General features: G+C 41.3%; 2 protein-coding genes across 7 annotated transcripts in view; one reads left to right on the top strand and one right to left on the bottom strand.

The window, feature by feature from the left end:
* The window catches only part of LOC124594613 (double-stranded RNA-specific editase 1-like), a 143,546-nt gene that overhangs the window by 14,077 nt on the left and 110,301 nt on the right, over positions 1–19,168 (top strand). The window contains exon 2 of one of the 2 annotated variants that reach the window (XM_047133019.1): positions 2,407–2,412. The exons of the other annotated variant lie outside the window; for it this stretch is intronic. Coding sequence (XP_046988975.1) covers positions 2,407–2,412 — 6 coding nt within the window. The remainder of the gene's footprint in view (positions 1–2,406; positions 2,413–19,168) is intronic. 2 annotated transcript variants of the gene reach the window in all.
* The window catches only part of LOC124594864 (tyrosyl-DNA phosphodiesterase 2-like), a 155,951-nt gene that overhangs the window by 73,463 nt on the left and 63,320 nt on the right, over positions 1–19,168 (bottom strand). The window contains exon 2 of one of the 5 annotated variants that reach the window (XM_047133368.1): positions 7,642–7,809. The exons of the other annotated variants lie outside the window; for them this stretch is intronic. Within the exon in view, the coding sequence (XP_046989324.1) occupies positions 7,642–7,809 (168 nt within the window). The remainder of the gene's footprint in view (positions 1–7,641; positions 7,810–19,168) is intronic. 5 annotated transcript variants of the gene reach the window in all.

Here is a 19,168-nt window from a genome sequence, read left to right as displayed (position 1 = left end):
AGCTCTTGTTTCGCTAGCTGTCGATAACTCTTAAAAAATTAGTCACTGGAGTGAAATAAATAAAAAGGGAAGTATAAGTACTCATATATCGCCATAGATAAGAAAGTTCCGTGTGTTTAAGAATCGGCAAAACACTCCCCTCCTTGTTTGCTATCATTCGCCAAACTTTCGTTTCGATGTCTCGAGCGGTGTAGGAGATATGAGAGATATTGCGAGCATTTCATTCGCGCGGGCGTGAGATCGGAAGAGAGCGCGGGTTACATGGGATCCATTTTCTCGAGATCGGAAGCAAATAGAGACCTCCTCCCAAGTTTAAACAAAAATTCAACATATTAGATAAATTTCATACACAGCAACATCGGTGTAGTACGTTCCAAACGCAAAATCATAGCGACCCCTAATTTTCGTTGCGAGCTATGAGTTTTGCGTAGTGTCTTCCTAAAATGTGTACATCACAATAAGAATGGTCATTAGCGAGATCATGGGCACTCGCCACGAAGCTGAGATATAACGCTACAAGTAAGGCAAAAATCAAATATTTTCAGTGAATAGTTTCTGTAAAACCGTTTGAGGAAGATAACAGGTTGCGCGCGCTTCGGTTCTGTCTGCGCAGAGCGACGCCAGTCGGCGCGTGCAAAGTATGGTGTACGCGTCGCAATATGTGCTGCACCCGCGCGACTTGTGCGGAACGTGCGTGTCGCGCTGTAGTGTCGTGTCACGTCACGCGTGCTATACGCGTCTCAATTTGCGCCTAGCCAACGCACGGACGCGGCGTCGCGTAACCCCATTGTCGTTAGTGCTGTATAGCAAGTGTCGCGACACACTCTTTTGACGTACGAAACGAAAGTTTCTTTACCAAAATGGAGTTAGAAAAGCAAGTTAATTGTATGCAACTCGATATTCAGATATATGGCCTTCATAATGAACATTGTATGAATAGTACCATAAAAACTAACATTTGGAAAGAAATTGCCTAGAAATGGAGTAAACATAACGGACTAATACATACAGAGAAAATATTTTTAATTTTGTGTAACGGACGATTAAGTCTTCATTTTTTTTGTGACTAAATACATATCATCACATTTTTATTACTTATTTTCTGTTCGACGACTTCGACGACATCCCCTATTTACCTTGTCGCTTTGCCAGACCAAATTACCTTTGGCCGAATTGAAATAATCTTCGTATCTATCCCTTATCTGGATAGCATTATTTACGAAATTGCTTTCTTTATGAGGAAGGTTTCATAATTGCATCTCGTTAGCCTCATCACTTTCAACATTGTACCTTGTCTGAGAAAACTGTGCAAGACACAAGTGGCAAAAATCACTACTTGTTACGTACCTGTCGGACTGAGTCAGATGTGCTATAGTAAATCCTAAATTTTTTGTACAGTATTCTGAAAGCGTTTTTTGACACTTTTCAGGCTTTCTTGTCTGTATGGTTATAACTTCCTTCATCTGATCGTCAAGTTGTGTACCAAGATAAGGTCTGATCAAATAGGTTGTTAATGGAAACGCTTCGTTTCCAACTATCGGGTGAGGTAGTCGATCTCCCGTGCCTAGTAATACTTTTGGGCCTAGTATATTTAAGGTATTTGTTTCCAGTGTTGTTTTTTTTTTTAAATCTGACCCGAAAAGATGCCTAGCCCACATCGCTATTCTTTCTAATGTCGCCAACATTCGCTTATAAATTTATAGTCTTCTTCCTCACGCAACAAAAAAAAATTATCACATTCATGACAATGACACTTCCGTCCATTTCGCTCGGATGTTGACGAAACAAAATTTGCTACGTATTGTCGCGGACGATAAACTAAGCCAATTGGGTCTCACGGCCCATTTAACCTGCACCATCGCTGCTCGCTTGGACCATCGCCATATATTTGAGATGTGATTGGCTGCTTCAAGGCCATTCCTGCACCAGCTCTGCCATGTTTTGACTGCTGCTCTTTGGGCGCAGTTTCTCAGGCCAGTTCGCAGTTATGTTTGTTGCGAGCTATAGAGACAAATTGCAGTAACAACTAGAAGTGACATTTTTAAACAGACACTTATTTCAGCCTTGTTTACTACCACCTACATTACGTTAGTTTCCTAAAATAAGTGCTATTCGTAAGAGCTCTCCACAGTTATTTGAAAGTCGAGATATGGGCGGTCTGAAGCATGTAATTATTTACACCATGCCACCATGGTACTACACATTCCGAGAATTACAAAAGCGAAAATATCAAAATGAACATCTTGTGTATTACTCAATCTTCGACATAGAGACATCTATAAGTGTAGGCCTAGTTATATTTTCTAGCATCTGCCGTTTTTCATTTTCAAGTAGAAAGGAATTAGGTACAATGTTGTAAGCTTATATTACAGTCTCATCTTAGATTAATTTATTCTTCTCTTCTAGTTCCAGGTACGAAAGTCCACTTCAGCCAGACGTCACCGAGGTAAAAAGTCGTATATACTGGATCTTTCTAGACAGGAATCATTAAAATAACACGTGGAATCGAAACTAGACTTGCATTAATTGTTAGTAATTAGTTTTTTTCTATCCTGCAGTGTTTGACACCATGCTAAACCCGCGCGGACTCCGTAAGCTTACGATCGCGGCATTGACGCCACTCAATAGTTCATATGTAATTGCGAACGAAGACAAATATCGGTGTCACTACCATTTCAAAAACTTTTTTGCACTTTTAGCTATATTTCACTCGCCATAATGTCTGGTCTAAAATGCATCTGGCAGTAAGCTATCCGCTGTCATACTTTTTCACTATCATATTTGTAAATGAAATGCACGTGGTTGACAAACAGCGTAAATTCACAACGAAGAGGTAAATAGTTTATGAAGAAGCTAAGATACGTGACTGAACTATAAAGAATCACACGAAACGAAAAGTAGGCATTCTCGCTATTCACACGAAAAAAGTAAAGCTTCTCTGAAAAAAATAAGTTCTTAAATCGACATGGCGTAGTCTTGTATAATGCAAAGAGTTTTTTCAACATGAAAATCGAGAAGTGGATTTTCCCCTTTTATCTTTCCCGGCCCGACGCGCAGCGCAAATGCAACAAGGCACCCGGAGAGTAGTGAAATGAAATGTAATGCAATATGTGAGCAGCGCAGTACAAGCAGCGCGGCGGCAGCACAAACCATTAGATGATGCGATTTTTTTTTCCCAAGTTCTAATCGCACTGGAAAAATCGCACATGTGGTCGTAGCCTAACTGGTGTGGCTTCTTAGAGTAACCAAAACCAAGAAACCATCCGCCTCGTATTTGGGAAGGGTTGGTCTTGTGAACTGCTGGTCAACACAGTACAATCTGAATGTCCTCATGGCATCCTATCATACCCCCTCAGGCCCTCCCCATGTTAGCGGCCACTTCCTTCTACTCCCCCCCCCCCCTCACTCCGTACTTCTCTCTCCATCTTCTTTTTTTTTTTCACAAGGCTGTTTATGGCCATGTAGTACAATGGCTACCCCCAGATCTATGTAGAGTTCCTACCGTGCGGCTTGGCTGCTGCGAAAGCCTTCTGTCCAATTGGAAAGGTTGGGGAATGTGGAGAGCAGCCTGCGGTGCCACGTGGGTCATTATGGTTTTGTTATTTAGTGCTTGAAGAAAATTATGAAGAAGACATTCGACAATGGTATAGTTGAAACATGCCCATCTTTAGGACAAAGCTTGACCGAGATTTTTCGACGACGATTACTATTCGTTACCTATTAAACTACAAAAAGGAGTTCCGGAAAATTTTCAGGTTAAACATTGCCCGATTTAACTATGTCCTTGATCTGGTGAGTTATCTCAGAAAGGATTCATCAAATAGATATTTGTAGCAAATATCACGTGACGAAAAGTTAGCCTAACACTAAGCTAAGAAAAGTAAAGTATTTTGAAGAGTACACTGGTTTATTCACCGTTTGTTTTGTTGTGTATAATGAAAACCATTAACAATGGACAGAACTTTTTACCGTATCAGGTTGTGAAGAATCAGTTTCGTTCAGTTGCATCATTGTTAGTAAAATCCACTTTTGGTGGTGATAAATGTTTGTCATTATTAATAGTTGGGGATGATGAACGTGCTAATTATTGGTTACTATTTCCCAGTTTTTATCAATTCGTTTCTGCCTTTTACTAGTTGTTGGAAGGAAATCGCCGCGCGGGATTAGCCGCGCGGTCTCAGGCGCTGCAGTCATAGACTGTGTGGCTAGCCCCGGGGAGGTTCGAGTCCTCCCTCGGGCATGGGTGTGTGTGTGTTTGTCCTTAGGATAATTTAGGTTAAGTAGTGTGTAAGCTTAGGGACTGATGACCTTAGCAGTTAAGTCCCATAAGATTTCACACACATTTGAACATTTTTTTGGAAGGAAATCCAAAATTTGTTAGTATCTGTCGAAGGAAGCTCAGTTGTAGCGGTTTTATCGTATTCCTGACAACTGACATCAGAATACTGTGAAGTAAAGTGAATAAAGATAAAAGAACACTGGCAATTGCCAGAATGTTAGAGGTATTGCGTCTTTCCCAGCCATTGTGAAGGAAAACGATAAGAAGAGAATCAGTAGTCTAAGCACAACATACTAGTTCTTCCATGGACGATATGTATGTTTCCACGATGTGGTATTTCAGTGAATTTTCATTAGAGAACGAAGTAGAAAAGAAAAAATTGTGAGTTCTTTTCCTGTGTGAGTGCGAAGTAAGTCTAAAAAGTTTGACTGTCCATTCGGAGAAAGTTGATGTAATCATCAAACTGATTAATTTCCTTGACCAGATTTTCGTGGGTGTATTGAGTTCTCAATTTCAGCCATTCTGTAGACCAGTGCCTTATTTTCTTTTTCTTCCTTATACAGTCCCAAAGTCAATACAAGAAATGCTTTGTCTGCATTCGTAGCCATTCACACTTGGGTCAAAATACTTCGAGACACGATACACACAGCGGGACAGTTGCTTCAACAGTGAAGTTAAATTCGACAAACTTTTAGTAGTATGCGCGTTTGTGTGTTAGACCCGTAGATAGGAAACAGCGAATTTGACAGTTAAGATTCACAGGTTACACGGCCAAATTTGTTAATAGATGTTGCCTCCTAACAACAAACTACTAAGACTTAAAGGTATGGATTAAGTTCAACTATAAATTTTAAGATTTTTGTTTTATTTTACAACTGACTACATCAAAATATTTTTAGAAGGCTGGCGCTAAGTGCTTCCCCTCGTTGTATTGCGAGGGTTACGACCCGCAGCACAGTGCAGGCAGCAGACAGAGGAGGGACTCAGCAGGGCCTCTGCAAATTAGCGCATTAACACACGCGCAGACTTTGAAAGAAGTTGGCAGTTTTTTAATTGGGTTGAAGCTGTTGACGAGAAACACACGTTACATAGAGTAAACCTTGGTTATCCGTTTCTTCTTATTTCAATTATAAACAGCATTGCTCTGTATTCTCAATGACTACATTATAAATTTGCTTCTGTAGACGTGGGTTCAGTGGATCTGTTAGTCGACACATTTCTTTTTATTTATTTCTTTCTTTTTTTTTCTTCAAATTCAATATTATGAAAAAAGCTGACTGACGGGACTGTGCATATCCCGAAAGGTAAACCTCTTCCAAGACAACAAAATGTAACTTAAAAGGAACTCCCTACGTATTCGTAAGTGGTGATGCGTTTCCGTTATAAAAACCTTAATGCAACCCTACTTTACATGTAAAGTCACTGATAGTGAAAAAACTACTTCAGCTTTTAGCTACAGGCCTGCTTGTGCTCGCTGAAACAGTAAGAATGTGCATTTGGTGTATTGAGTTGTAAGTTTTTGTGTGTTCAAAAGACTCTTTAAGCGTTAAGCTGGGGACCGAAATTAAAATAATGACGGTTAGATGGATGCTGCGTAATTATTTGAGGACTTAAGTAATCTCGCTGAGGATATTGGACCACTGCATACCAGCGAGATTCTGTCGCCTGCTTTGTGTTAGTGCAGAGGCACGAGTGCAGCTTTTCTCGTACGAGATAAAAATCCGGGGAATGTTAACCCTTGCAGTAGAAGGGGAAGGTACTGTATGCTCTGCTTTTGAAGATATTGTAATCCAGTCACTTTCTTTATATTTTAAAATTTTTAAAAAAATATTTGTTTTTAATGAATTATTCCAAAATTTTCATTTGAACGCAACACAGAAATTAAAGTCTCAGTAACAGCTGTCACTTTCCCCATGAAGGTCGTATTCAATATTTCGAGGTTCAGAACCTTACTTACACATCAGTATCTCTTTAAAAAGTATGTTGAGAGAAAAAGTCATCAACAGTTAACGAAATTAGCATTTATTGTATTTTTTGTGGTGATCGCAAAGTCGGTTGTATGCGGTATTGAAAATGCGTTAATATTTCTAAATGTACATTTTCAGGTTCGGGACCCTGAATACTGATTAGTACCTATTTAAAAAGTATGTTGTTAATATCTTCCAATAAGTTACAGATTTTATTTTTCTTTTTTAAAGGGTGGGCACAATGTAGACTCTCTCCACCCTTTGGTAATGCGCGTTATGGAAAGTGCCTTGTATTGCTAGGGTTGATGGTCTGTTCAGGGGCAGCTAGTAGCTTCAAGAATACTACACTGATTAACAAATTATATTTTTAAGTTCAAAGTTTATTGCGAAGATCCATATCTAATCATAAAAGAAAATAATAACTAAAACAATACAGCTATCTTCTTCCATATTTCTTCCTTCTAACTCATTCGTCATGTAGTCCAGATGACTGGTATCACAAAGTGCTGGGTTATCCCGTACTTAATGAATCAGGTGTGCTATCCTTTTTATGTGAACAACGAAAGTTATCTTCATGAATTTTGATCTCAGACTTTCACAATGTTGTTGAAAGCTCAGTGGTGGCAGACCGTACCCTGACGGAACTACAGACACGCTGAGCATGCAGACAACAGGTGCAACAGAGGCAGAGTACTGGGTAAACCGCCGGGCAGTTTTGAAAAGTTCGCAGTGAGGAAAGTAGTTGCTGGCCAGTTTACGTTCGGTAGGTTTTAGGACATAGATTGCTATGTATGAAATATAGCGAAGATGGCTAAATTGTTTTTAACGGTGGAAGAAGAGCGATACCTCTTTCCAGTTCCTAGTAAATACTGATATACAGGGTGTATCACAACAGAAAGCTTTATGTGTTCTACGTTTTGTGCAATGCAGGTCAGTAGTAACTGTTCAGCGTGACTTTCGTACTAGGTATGGGGTGGATTCTCCTACAACATATATGGCATGAACAATTCCTAGAAACAGGTTGTATGTGTAAAGGCAAATCGCCGGGCCGTCACCGAGTGTCTGACACAGACGTCGAACGCATGTACCATAGTTTCAAAAGGAGTCCGCATAAATCCGTTCGCCGTCCAGCTCAACGTGCCCCCCATGTCCGTCTGGCGTGTGTTGCGTTGTCGTTTATACATGAAACCATACAAAATTCAGCTACTGCAAGCTCTTCGTGAAGGTGAAAAACAACGTGTGTTCTGTAATTTTTTTCTTGGAAAGATGGAGGATGATGCGTAGTGTTTTGTGACGAGGCAACATTATATTTAAATGGGAAGGTGAGCCGTCATAATATGAGAATATGGGGTGCGGAACAACCACAAGGAGTTGTAAAACATTAGATGTACTCACCAAAATTAATGTGTTTAATGTAGTTTCACGGGAAAAGGTGTACGGTCCGTTTTTCTGTGCCGAGAGCACTGCTACAGAAAACGTGTCCATGTGCTTCTTTTCCCACAGTTCGAGACTGATCCGAACGACTTCATTTACCAGCAGGATGGAACACCGCCACACCGGCATCTGGAAGTGCGGGAATTTTTAAATCGTAGGATGACTGAACGATGGATCGGTCGCAGTGGACCAAATGATTCAGCCTTATGTTTCTGGCCTCCCAGATCACCAGGCCTAACTGTATGTCATTATTTCTTATGGGGGTTTATAAAAGACTATGTGCTCCGTTACCAACGACAATGACTGAGACATCGCATAACACCAGCTATGGAAGCTGTAACTCAAGACATGCTGGCTGCAGTGTGGGAACAAATTTGAATACCGCATTGACACATGCTATGCATCAGAAGAGGGGCATATTGAACACCTATAAAATGGGATGAACTTTTTGAGTTTCACGTTCATCAAAAAACAAAATTCGTTGTATATGTTTATTAGTTCCATAAATATAGACGTGACAAATCAGATGATTCTATTTGAAACACCCTGTATTTTTGGCTGCGACGAGCTGCAACAGGCAACCCTTTACGTCGTAGCCGCGCGCTATGTGGATTTATTTGTAGCTCTTGTTCCTCCTTCGCCTGTGGTTTATGAAGTCAGTTACTGGCACATTTTAAGTTAATATTGCGTTAAGAGTTATTTTCATTTTAAAACTAGAGGTAAACAATCGCTGATCGAGCGCAGAAATAGCTATATACAGTATTGTATACGTTAATTTGTCTTGTGGGTACACAGTTTCACACGCGAAACATTCAATAACTATTTTCGTTGTCATATTGTCAAACAAATGGCGTGTTTTTTCTAGAGGGCAATGAATCTGAAATGGGGTTTCGCTATTTATATAACTAAAGTGTTACATGGTCTGGATGTTGATGCTGACCAATTTGCTTACCTATGTAATGCTTACGTATTTGTGATTTTTTTGTAGGCAGCGTATATGAGATAAGAACATAATTAAGTATATTTTTGTAACAGTTATTATCCAATTAAGTAAGCTATAACTGCATCTGGCGGCCGATTTCATTTCCCAGTACATCTCAGTTTCTTTGCAGCGCGTTGACAAATCCACGGCTGTTGAATGTTGTGACTTAATAGGCAATATTTGGCTTACGTTCAAATGAAAATCATCTGAAGAATTATGATCTAAACATTCTATTTTCTGTGACTGCTGACTTTCGCTTTGACTAACGTAATAATGAAACACTTTTTGAGAAATTTTGAAAAAATGCTCGAAAAGTTCAAGATACACGTCCAATTTTTTCATTACGTCGAACGTGTCATATTTCATCCTTTTTTTCCCATCCGTAACGTATATACTCATTATCTTCTTCGCTGGTCAACATTTACGAATTACAAAAGATCCAGTGCATCAATATCTTCCTCTGATGGAGACGACAAATTCTGATCCATTCGTAGGACGACCGTCCCGCTTCTCTGTCACAGAGCCACTTCAGTGTGAATTGCCCACGTCCCATCCCATCCGTGCCACGTCCCTCACTCGCCGGACGGGACGTGGGCAATTCAAACTATATACCGAAGTGGCGCTGTTACACAGACGCTGGACGGTTGTACTACAAATGGATCAGAATATATCGTGTTCTGCATAGTACGAACATATTGATGCACTCATTCTTTTGTACCTTGTAAACATTGAGCAGCAAATAAGATATTGGATACATACGTTATGGTTAAAAAGGGGAAAGAAATATTGCACTTCCGACGTAATGAAAGAAATGAACATACATCCTGAACGTTTCCAGCATTTGTACCTAATGTCTGTGTGTTAGTCAAAGTGAAGGACTGCATTCATGGAAAAAACAACGCAACTGGAATGTTTTGTTCATAATTCCTATTAGCCTACTGCTGATTTTGTGAGAGATGTTCAAAATTTTATGACCTTTTCCAAAATCTGATCATCAGTAAAATTTCACTGCTGTGGACCAGAAATTCTTGCTTACAAGGCGTAGTTTCCTACCATGTGATAGCGATTTCGCTCTTATAGAGAGGAACAAAAGATCCTGTCACCCAGAAACCAAGTTTCCGGCCATTGTCAACGCGAAGGACAACAGATTCGTTCTGTGGAAGATGGGGCCAGAAAACTTACGGGATCTTTCTGCACTAGACCACAGGTTGCACAGAGACTCGTTCAAAATGAGCATGTCTGGCGGCATATTTCATCTGTCGACCCTAGTACTCTAAATGGAAGGAAAAGTCATAACATACCAGCAACTGTAGGTTTGTCAAAGCATTGGGAAAAAGCCGTGAGGTGATGTGGAACGAAGTCTGCCTCTACATAACATTACAGTTTTCCCTATCCTGTGTAATAAAATACTGCAAGTAAGAAGAAAGCCTTATTTGACAGGCGACAATATATCCCAGATGAAAAACGGAATTTCTATCGGGAAGTACCAAGTGAATTTTTGATTTGCACGTCTGTATGGCAAACCAATTGATTGTCGATAGAAAACGGAATGCTACATGTACATGTTTAGTATGATTGCAACAGGAATAGTGTTAAATTTTCAAACATTGTGTGTTTTGACCTGTGATGCACTTTCTCGAAATAAGGTTTCCATTTTCCTCAGTAAGTAACACAGAAAAACCTGAGTGTTTCAGCAGCGCAACGTTGTAACTGTGCTATTTTTCAAAGGCAACATAAGTAATTGTGTAATAACTGTTACAAAATATGCAAAACAGCGTTTTACCTCATATATACTGCCCGTATGAAAAAACTCAAATATGTAAACATAAAATATTCCCAAAATCGCATTACATATTCTTTACCCTCTGGAAAACACGCGCCATCTGTTCATATGTGAACGAAAATAGTTATTGAATGTTTCGTGAATGAAACTGTAAGTGTAGACAAGACTAATTAACGTGTACAATACCGTATATAGCTAACTCTACGGTTGAATCTACGATTGCCTACCTCTAGTTTCAAAATCAATATAACTATTAGTGCAGTATTAACTTGAAAGCGGAAGATCTGAAGTCGCAGATGACCTCCTGCATAGCCTGGACGAAGCTCGGTGGGGTCAAGTGGAGGATCACCATACCTCTACAGGTATTTCTGAATAGTACTGAGCTTCCTTAAAATTCCCATCCAAAAATCTGCGGGTAACATTGCTTCGCACTCTCTCTTGTAAAAAAACTCCTATCAAACCTGGCCGCAAAACTGAAATCCCGAAACAACATGCCTCACAAATTAGCGGGAACGACCTGGGGAGCTGGTGCAGAGACACTCCGTACCACTGCTCTAAGATTGGTCTACTCAACATCTGAATACTGCGCAGCGGTGTGGCTAAACAGTCCGCATGTGGCAAAAGTAGATGTGGTGCTAAATCAGACGATGCGAATAATTGCTGGAGCTATTTAAACCACTCTACTGGCTACCAGTCCTCAGTAACACCGAACCGCCTTACATATAACGATGTAACATACTCATAAGAGAGTTTAAAAAGATCTCCAGTAATACAGCCCTGCCAGTCCGCCAGGACCTTAGTGTATTTCTTCTTCTTCAACTTAACTGTCGCTTGGGCCTTGGAGACCATACACGTTCTCTACAGTCCTCTTCCAGTGCTCTCTGTTCTTGGCTTTTGTAGTCCATTCTCCTTTACTCAGGTCTATTGCCACCGCGCCCTCGTCGATGACATCCTTCCATCTGATCCGTGGCCTTCCTCACTTCCTTCTGCTCCCTGTGGATCCAGAGAATGCCACTTTAGGTAGTCGTTCCTCCTCCATCCTAATTAGATGCCCGGCCCACATCAGTCTCCTCCTCTTCATCCTTTGACTAATATCAGCCTGTTGATTTATCTCCTTCAGTTCCTGGTTTTTAAGTATACTCGACTCCTGTTTTTCTGGGTCTCTCTTGGGTCCAAAATTTTTTTCTTAATATGTTCCTTTCAAAAATTAATAATTTTTATTCATTTGCTTTTCTAAATGTGAAGCTTTCTGACCCATATAGAGCTACCGGCAGAATTACCGTGTGATATAGCCTAAGTTTAAAGCTTCTGGAAACAGCTCTACTGGACATCTCGTAGGCCAAAATCAGCTTTATTCGCTGCTGCTATCCTCGCTTTAATTACAATTTCCATTTTATTCTGTTCATTGATGGTGCTTCCCGAATATTTTAAGGTGTCCACTCTTTTAAAAGTGAGATAATCAGCTGTCAGTGGACAACCATCTAAATACGTACTGTCTTTAGAAGATTCAAGTCCAGAAATCCCCCTGTGAAGGCTGCACAGCAGCTTCTGAGCCAAAACTACAATGGCGTTGAAATCTGGTGAACGAACTGGAGAAACGGAGCCAATCCAAGTTGGCATACTTTATTTGAGACTCCCAAACATCCAGCGGACTTTCCCCTCCCAAGGAAAACCTGGGTAACACTGAACAGAATACGGACAGGTCATGGCCGAAGCGGATCCTTGATGTACAGATGGAACTTGAGACCTGACCCTGAGTGCGACTTTGGTGCCACTGAGGACGTTCACCGGTTGATGACTTCCTGAGGGCAACACCACGAGCTGTGGATTGGCTGCAGAATTTAAATGTGAAATTGTGATTGCTGAAAATACTGGAATCTGAACTTTATGCAATCTTATGGTTTTGTAATGTAGTTATACATTTATTGTTACGCACCAATGTTCAATTTACATTATTTTGTTTGTATCTATATTTTATATATATATTGTCTTTTATGCTGTTTCCAAAGTAGTGTGTCACGCCGTAAGGTAAATAAATAACTTAAAATTTGATTGTAATTGACTCCGTAAATCATATACGAAAGACAAACACAAGCAAAAAATTTGGAAAGCATGCGGTCACAATGTAGAATGTTGGACGTCGTAGTTCGTCGCGGCCAAACGTTAAAATACATCACTATTCACTGGGGATTGGAAAGAGGTATCCGTTTGCTTCCACCGTTAAAAACAATTTTGATATCTCAGCAAAATTTCGTGCGCAGCAACCTCTGTCCTGAAATCCGTCGAAAGTAAACTGGCCAGCGACTACATTCTTCGCTGAAAACTTTTCAAAATATGCCATTTGGTTTATGGAGATACAGTAACTATGGGCAGTACGATAATAAAACCCGTTTACTGTCAAGCTGTGATATCAGACGATAAGATATAAAAAAATCCGATTAGTTTCCTCAATGAGCAGGAAGATCAAACCTGTAATGTTCACATACAACATTAGTAGTGTCCTGCTTGACACAGGCAAGTCGTTTAAATATCTGGGCGTAACTTTGCATAGCGATGTCTGATCGAACGAGAATGAGATAAATGTGGCAGGGAAGGCGAATGGTCGACTTCGCTTTGTTGGGAGAATTTTAGAAAAGAGTGGTTCATCTGTAAAGCAAACCGCATATAGGACGCTGGTGCTACCCATTCTTGAGTTCTGCTCAAGTGTGTGGGATCCGTGCCAGGTCGGACCCGCGCCAGGTCGAATTGAGGAGGACATTGAAGCAAATCAGAGGCGGTCGCTAGATTTGTTACCGGTAGGTTCTAACTACACGTAAGTATTACGGAGGTGCTTGGGGAACACAAATGAGAATTCCTGGAAGGAAGGCGACTTCTTTTCGAGAAAATTTAGAGAACCGGCATTTAAAAGCTGACTGCCGAACGATTCTACTGCCGCCGACACAGAGGGCGTAAAGACCACGAAGATAAGATACGAAAAATTAGGCCTCATATGAAGACACACAGACAGTCGTTTTTTGCATAGCTCTATTTGCGAGTGGAGCGCGAAAGTAAATGACAAGTAGTAGTACAAGGTCCCCGCCGCCATGCTCCGTACGGTGGCTTGCGGAGTATCTACGTAGATGTAGATATAAAATAGAGTGACGTACAAGAGAGCGGAGAATATGCACAATTTCGAAAAGAGTGGTTCTAATTGTTTGTGCGAAAAAATGTTTTGCCCAGAAACCACCTGCAGACAGTTATGTAGCTTTTAGTGAAATAGCAGCGCGCCACTTGGACGTCTCCATCCACGTGTACCTTCAGTGCGCCACTCGTGGCGACAAATGGACTTGGCGCGGAGCAGTAAGCGGCGCTTCTGCCATCTCTGGGTTCTTAACATGGAGGTGCTGAGAAACAACGCCACGTCCCCGCCACACGACCGCGCAACGCTACTTTTGCGTGAATTAGGCGTTACACAGTTTTCATATTTTTGGAACACTGAAGAAAGACATTAGTGACTGTCGATTTGCTTCGGACAAGGAGGTGCGCGCCTGGATGCAATCATGGTTCTGGAGAAAACCGCAAACATTTTTTCCATTAAGCTATTCAGTGGGAAAATGTATTAACAGTTTCAGCAATTACGTTTGCAATAATAAACAGTTCCTTCATAAATGAAAACAATTCTTAATTTTGTGTGACCTAGTACTACAGCAGAATTTAAGAATGATTAGTAGGTATGTATTCACCAAGAGTGCGCCTTTTTCACTAAGCCACACATCATAGATTCATTGCCTAAACAAAATATTACGTTAATTCCTCAATCTCTCTTACCTTCCTATTATCTATGTTAGCTCAAATAGCTCTTCATTGTCGTTTTTCACCTTTTTTGCTGTACCGTCTTTACTGGTTGATCTTCACATAGCTTATGTCTCTCAGAACTACAAAATACGTACCATTATTGTCCAGTTTATTCCTCATTTATCCTTGCACTAGTATTTTAACTTATCTTCTAGATTTAAATTAGTACTTATATTTATCATCCCCATCATCTAAATTTAGACATAACGTGCAGTAGCCTGTTCTTAGTAGCCCTAGAGGTAATATTTAAATACCTTAACTTGAAAAACGAAATGGTAAATAGAGTGTATGGTAGTGTGCTTATGGAACATACATACACCCATTTTCCTTTATATGTTCTGTTTGCTGCTCGGCACGCACAAATTTCAACGGCGAATCGTTGCATTTAATAGGACGCGATTGAAAGTATGCCTGAAAATCAATTAAAATAAGCCAAAAAATTAGTAATCCATCTAAAATAGAATTGTACGAACTAACAATGTAATTCTAGAACCAGTTGATGTGGTTTGGTGTTCAGAGCAATTTGAGACAACTATTTGATTGTCGGGGAAATTAAATAAACTAAAAAGTAAACACGATCAGGAGTGCTTTTGGCAAACGGAATAGATATAACTGCGTAGGCTTCTGCGGCCAGAGTCAGTTGACACTAAAGTTTTCTTGAGTATCGTGCCGCATCTGCCGCATCATAATTGGGGGATAAAACCTATACTGGAGAGACCAATGTTTCGGTCACTGTTACTACTGTTCGGTCACTGTTACTGCTGGTGAGTAGCCCCAGGAGACGGCCGCTATAGCCGTAGCCAATAACTGAATAATGTTTTCAAAGCTAAACTTCTGATGTGATGTGTCTGAAATGGGAAGTTTACCACCAATGTATGTGTGCGCATGTGTCTACGGTCGATTTTCCGGGCAGGGGACGTGGACCAATAAGCAAATGGATCAGGGAACATACTAGGCTGGAAGACATAATTGTGTTCCTATATGAAATTAAACTGGGTGGAACATGTAGCCAGTGAACAGATAGTAAATGAACCAAGAGTTCTTTGCGGGATTCAAAGACATATTGCAGTACCAATGGAAGGGCGGTAAATGATGATATGAAACGTGCAGGAATAACCTGAATGTGTACAACTTAAAACGGCAAAGCAATACATAATCTGGGGAAGGCCTTTATCCAGCAGTGGAATTATTGTTGGTGTGATCAATAACTGCACCAGCATGCAATCCAAAACCTGATCGTTGCAACGGCATATGAAGAGAGATTTTTGTGTGGAAAGATCACATACTGCTTTCCGACCGAGCGAAGATTACGCTTGACATTGGTGGCAGAGCAGTCTTTGTCGTGTTATCAGTGTCTCTGAATGGTCAAATTCATCTTTGCACGACATTTCAGTACGGTGTATTGTAGTAAGGGACGGTATGGTGTGTTGTAGTAAGGTATCGATGTTGTGGTTTACGTACTTTGCCTGGACGTTAAAGAAATGGGGTATACCTGAAATGAAGGAAACTAAGAAACGAGATTCTAAATATACCATTTTAAAGAACGTGTTACGCTTTTCTCTGGAGAAAAGAGTACAAAAGAATATGGAACGAAGACGCCCTGGGTACACTGCACGCTAATTAGTTCCGAAAGTCTGCTGCTCTGCCTTCTTTCTCACGTTTCACTTAGGCTATGTACACTGTTGCCCATTAAAATTACGCCACCATGAAGGACCAGCGCGAGCCAGATTTCTACAGCACCGGGATCGTGGTGTATCGAGGTTGCGATTTATCGTTGCTGCTTTGGTGGGTACACACTGAGTCATGTGAATATTGGATCGACAGGTGCAGGAGGGCAATATGTCAATACCTCCAAGCCACTAGCGCCCGATGACAGGTACTCATATATAGTTCGCTCCGCCATGCCCGATCCTACGACGACGTCCCTTACCTTGGATCAGTCACAGGGCGTCTTTGTATCAAGATACGAATAGTACGACGACGTCTGGAGCACCATGACGACCATTGTTGCAGTTCTCTGTTTAGAAACATTGTGCTCCAGTGAGGTGGAGCCCCGTCCTGTCGAAAGATTGAAGTTGAGGGTTCGGCAGTCACTTGGGGGTGGCAACAACCGCAACATATCCAGGTACACGGAATCTGTCACGGTCCGCCCGATAAAGAAAAATGAATTATACACCTTGGTCTTGGATACTGGACAGCAGTCAGTCACTTTTGGCGAATCCCTTTTCAACTCTACACAATTCAGTATCCCACTTGATCACATTGTGACTATCAAGTTCGCTGACAGATGGAAATTTCTCGCCGTTTGAATATCAATATCTCCGTCGTCATGATTATGATGATCATCATCTTCCATAGCTTGTTGCATTCGGGTACAAGACTCCAATCGATGAGCATAATAATTTGTAGCCGGATTCCACACTGTTTCCGCAGAATGTCCAGTTCACGGCTTGCACGAACGGTTTATTTCTGAAGGCTGGGCCAAAGCTCTTTCACACGCGCTCCACGATTTTCTCTTAGAGACTCAGTCGCCTCGTGCTTTTTCCCTTTACACAGACGACCAGCATCACCAAACTGGTGAAACAAACCCAATATTCTATGGTGACCGGGTGCACTTTTTCCGTATTTGCGTACGAATGCACACGGAACGCTTGCAACGGACATCTAGTGTGCCATCACATGCCTACCACCAAGCGTGCACGCGAGCCACGAGGCAAGCTTGTTAATATTAAACTTTGTGAGTGTTCTATCTTTTCATGTATCACCCGTCTTCGGGCGGTCACATATGTGTCAGTACACACTCCTTGTTATAAAGTTTGTTTATTCTGCTGATATTATGAAATCTACCGTGTTGCCCATGTCTTCCAGGAGATTGACTTGCGTTGCTACATTTGTGAGGTCTTCAGAAAAACTGCAGAACCATCGGGAAATGTTGAGCAATTTATTTAAACACCTTTAATCTTCTGCACTCCAAGGCAAAGAAAAAAAAAAAAAACGCACCACGAAGCAATAGTCCGAATGGGATGGAAATCGGGAGATGTGATGTACATGTACAGCCAAACAAATGATTACAATTTCAGAAAAATTGGATGACTTATTCAAGAGAGAGAGCTTCACAAAGTGTGTACGTCAATCGCGCATTGTTCCATGTCTGGTTCTTAATGCAAGCAGTTAGTCGGCTTGGCATGGATAGATAGAGTTGGTGGACGTCCTCCTGAGGGTTGTGCCAAATTCTATCCAATTGATGCCCTAGATCGTCAAAGTCCCTAGCTGGTTGGAGACCCGTGCCAGTAATGCATCAAACTTTCTCAGTTGGGAAGAAATCCGGCGAACTTGCAGGCCAAGGTAGGGCTTAGCAAGCACGAAGACAAACAGTAGGAGCTCTCGCCGTGTGATGACGGGAATTATCTTGTTCCACGAATGGCAACGAAACGGGGCATAGAGTATCGTGGACGTATCACTGTGCTGTGAGAGTGCAGCGGATGACAACCAAAGGGGACCTGCTATGAAAAGAAATGGCACTCCAGACCATCACACCTTGTTATCGAGACGTACGGCGGGCGACTGTCATGTCCGTACCCCACTGCCCGGGGCGTTTCCAGATGCGCCTTCGCCGTGTAACCTGAATTGACTGCAGCAGAATTGTCTTCAGTGACGAGACGCGCTTCGAATTAAGCCCCGATGACCAGCGAAGACGTCCTCCAACCAGTTCGAGATTTTATTATCTAATCCGTGAATTGTGCAGAATTTGGTACGACATCCCTCAGGAAAACGTCCAACAACTCATTATAAGGCAATGCCAACACATGTTTGTGTATGTACATCAAATCTAATAATTTCCCCATACAGATAATTCTTTCGTGGTTCCCCCCCCCCCCTCTCTCTCTCTCTCTCTCTCTCTCTCTCTCTCTCTCTCTCTCTCTCTCTCACTTCTTCGTTGGAGGCATATCATCTTTAGTGTGATGTTGCATCACTTCTTGGCAGCCTGTTGGGGGAATGGCAATGTTTATGTTACACCAATGTCACGTTGGCTTCTGCACTGTGTCTGTTTATTACAGAAATGGGAGCTTGAGCTGATTGCATCTAACGCGTTAAGATTTCAAGATGAGAACGACGTGTGGTTCTGTGCTAATTTTACGAATTATATACGTTTACAAAGCGTTATTCGCTTATTATTTTTAATTCTGTTTTTATTCCCGGCAAATTTTAGGTCTATTCAGACCGCACTGAACGCCCGTAGCTTCTCTGGAAGTACACTGCGGGCTATACACTGTGCTTTCCGAAATATACACAAGTTAGGAATTGCTGATCACTTTCGAGAAGCTTAGAACATTGTCTCTTTTTCATAGTGTGTAACTACATGGGGTTTAGAAATTTTTTCTACGGAGGACAGTAAGGTGATTAGTTTTCGAAAATGAAAAATGTTTTGTGTAGCCATATCCAATCTTCGCGATGAATCACGTTCCACCTCCTTGAATTGGCAAAATTTGTAGTACTAACATTCTAGTGGTGAATACTTCCATCACCTAACCACGACCGTCTTGACGTAGAAGAGAAGCGTTGTGCTTCGTGGGAGTCTTCTCAAAATTCTGATAGCGCACGTCCCAGGAATAGGCATGAGAACAAAACCCAGTGAAAGTAGGGCGTAGATCGAGACGTCCAGATAGCCTTTTCTTCAGACACGCATCATCTGCGAATGTAAAGGTAGATGATTGGTACAGCATGGATTCATAGCAAATAAATATTGGTACAACATGAATCATAGCAAATAAACTGTACCGCTTCGCTCAAGACCGACATAACCAAATCTCGACTCTTTTGTAAAGCAGTGGTGTGCGCAGCAACTGTAGAAAGTGTAGGTGAACATAACGAGCGCAACTTTACTCCCG

Source organism: Schistocerca americana, chromosome 1 (genome assembly GCF_021461395.2).
Source record: "Schistocerca americana isolate TAMUIC-IGC-003095 chromosome 1, iqSchAmer2.1, whole genome shotgun sequence".
Lineage (NCBI taxonomy): Eukaryota > Metazoa > Arthropoda > Insecta > Orthoptera > Acrididae > Schistocerca > Schistocerca americana.
This window is presented reverse-complemented; position numbering and strand designations above follow the sequence as displayed.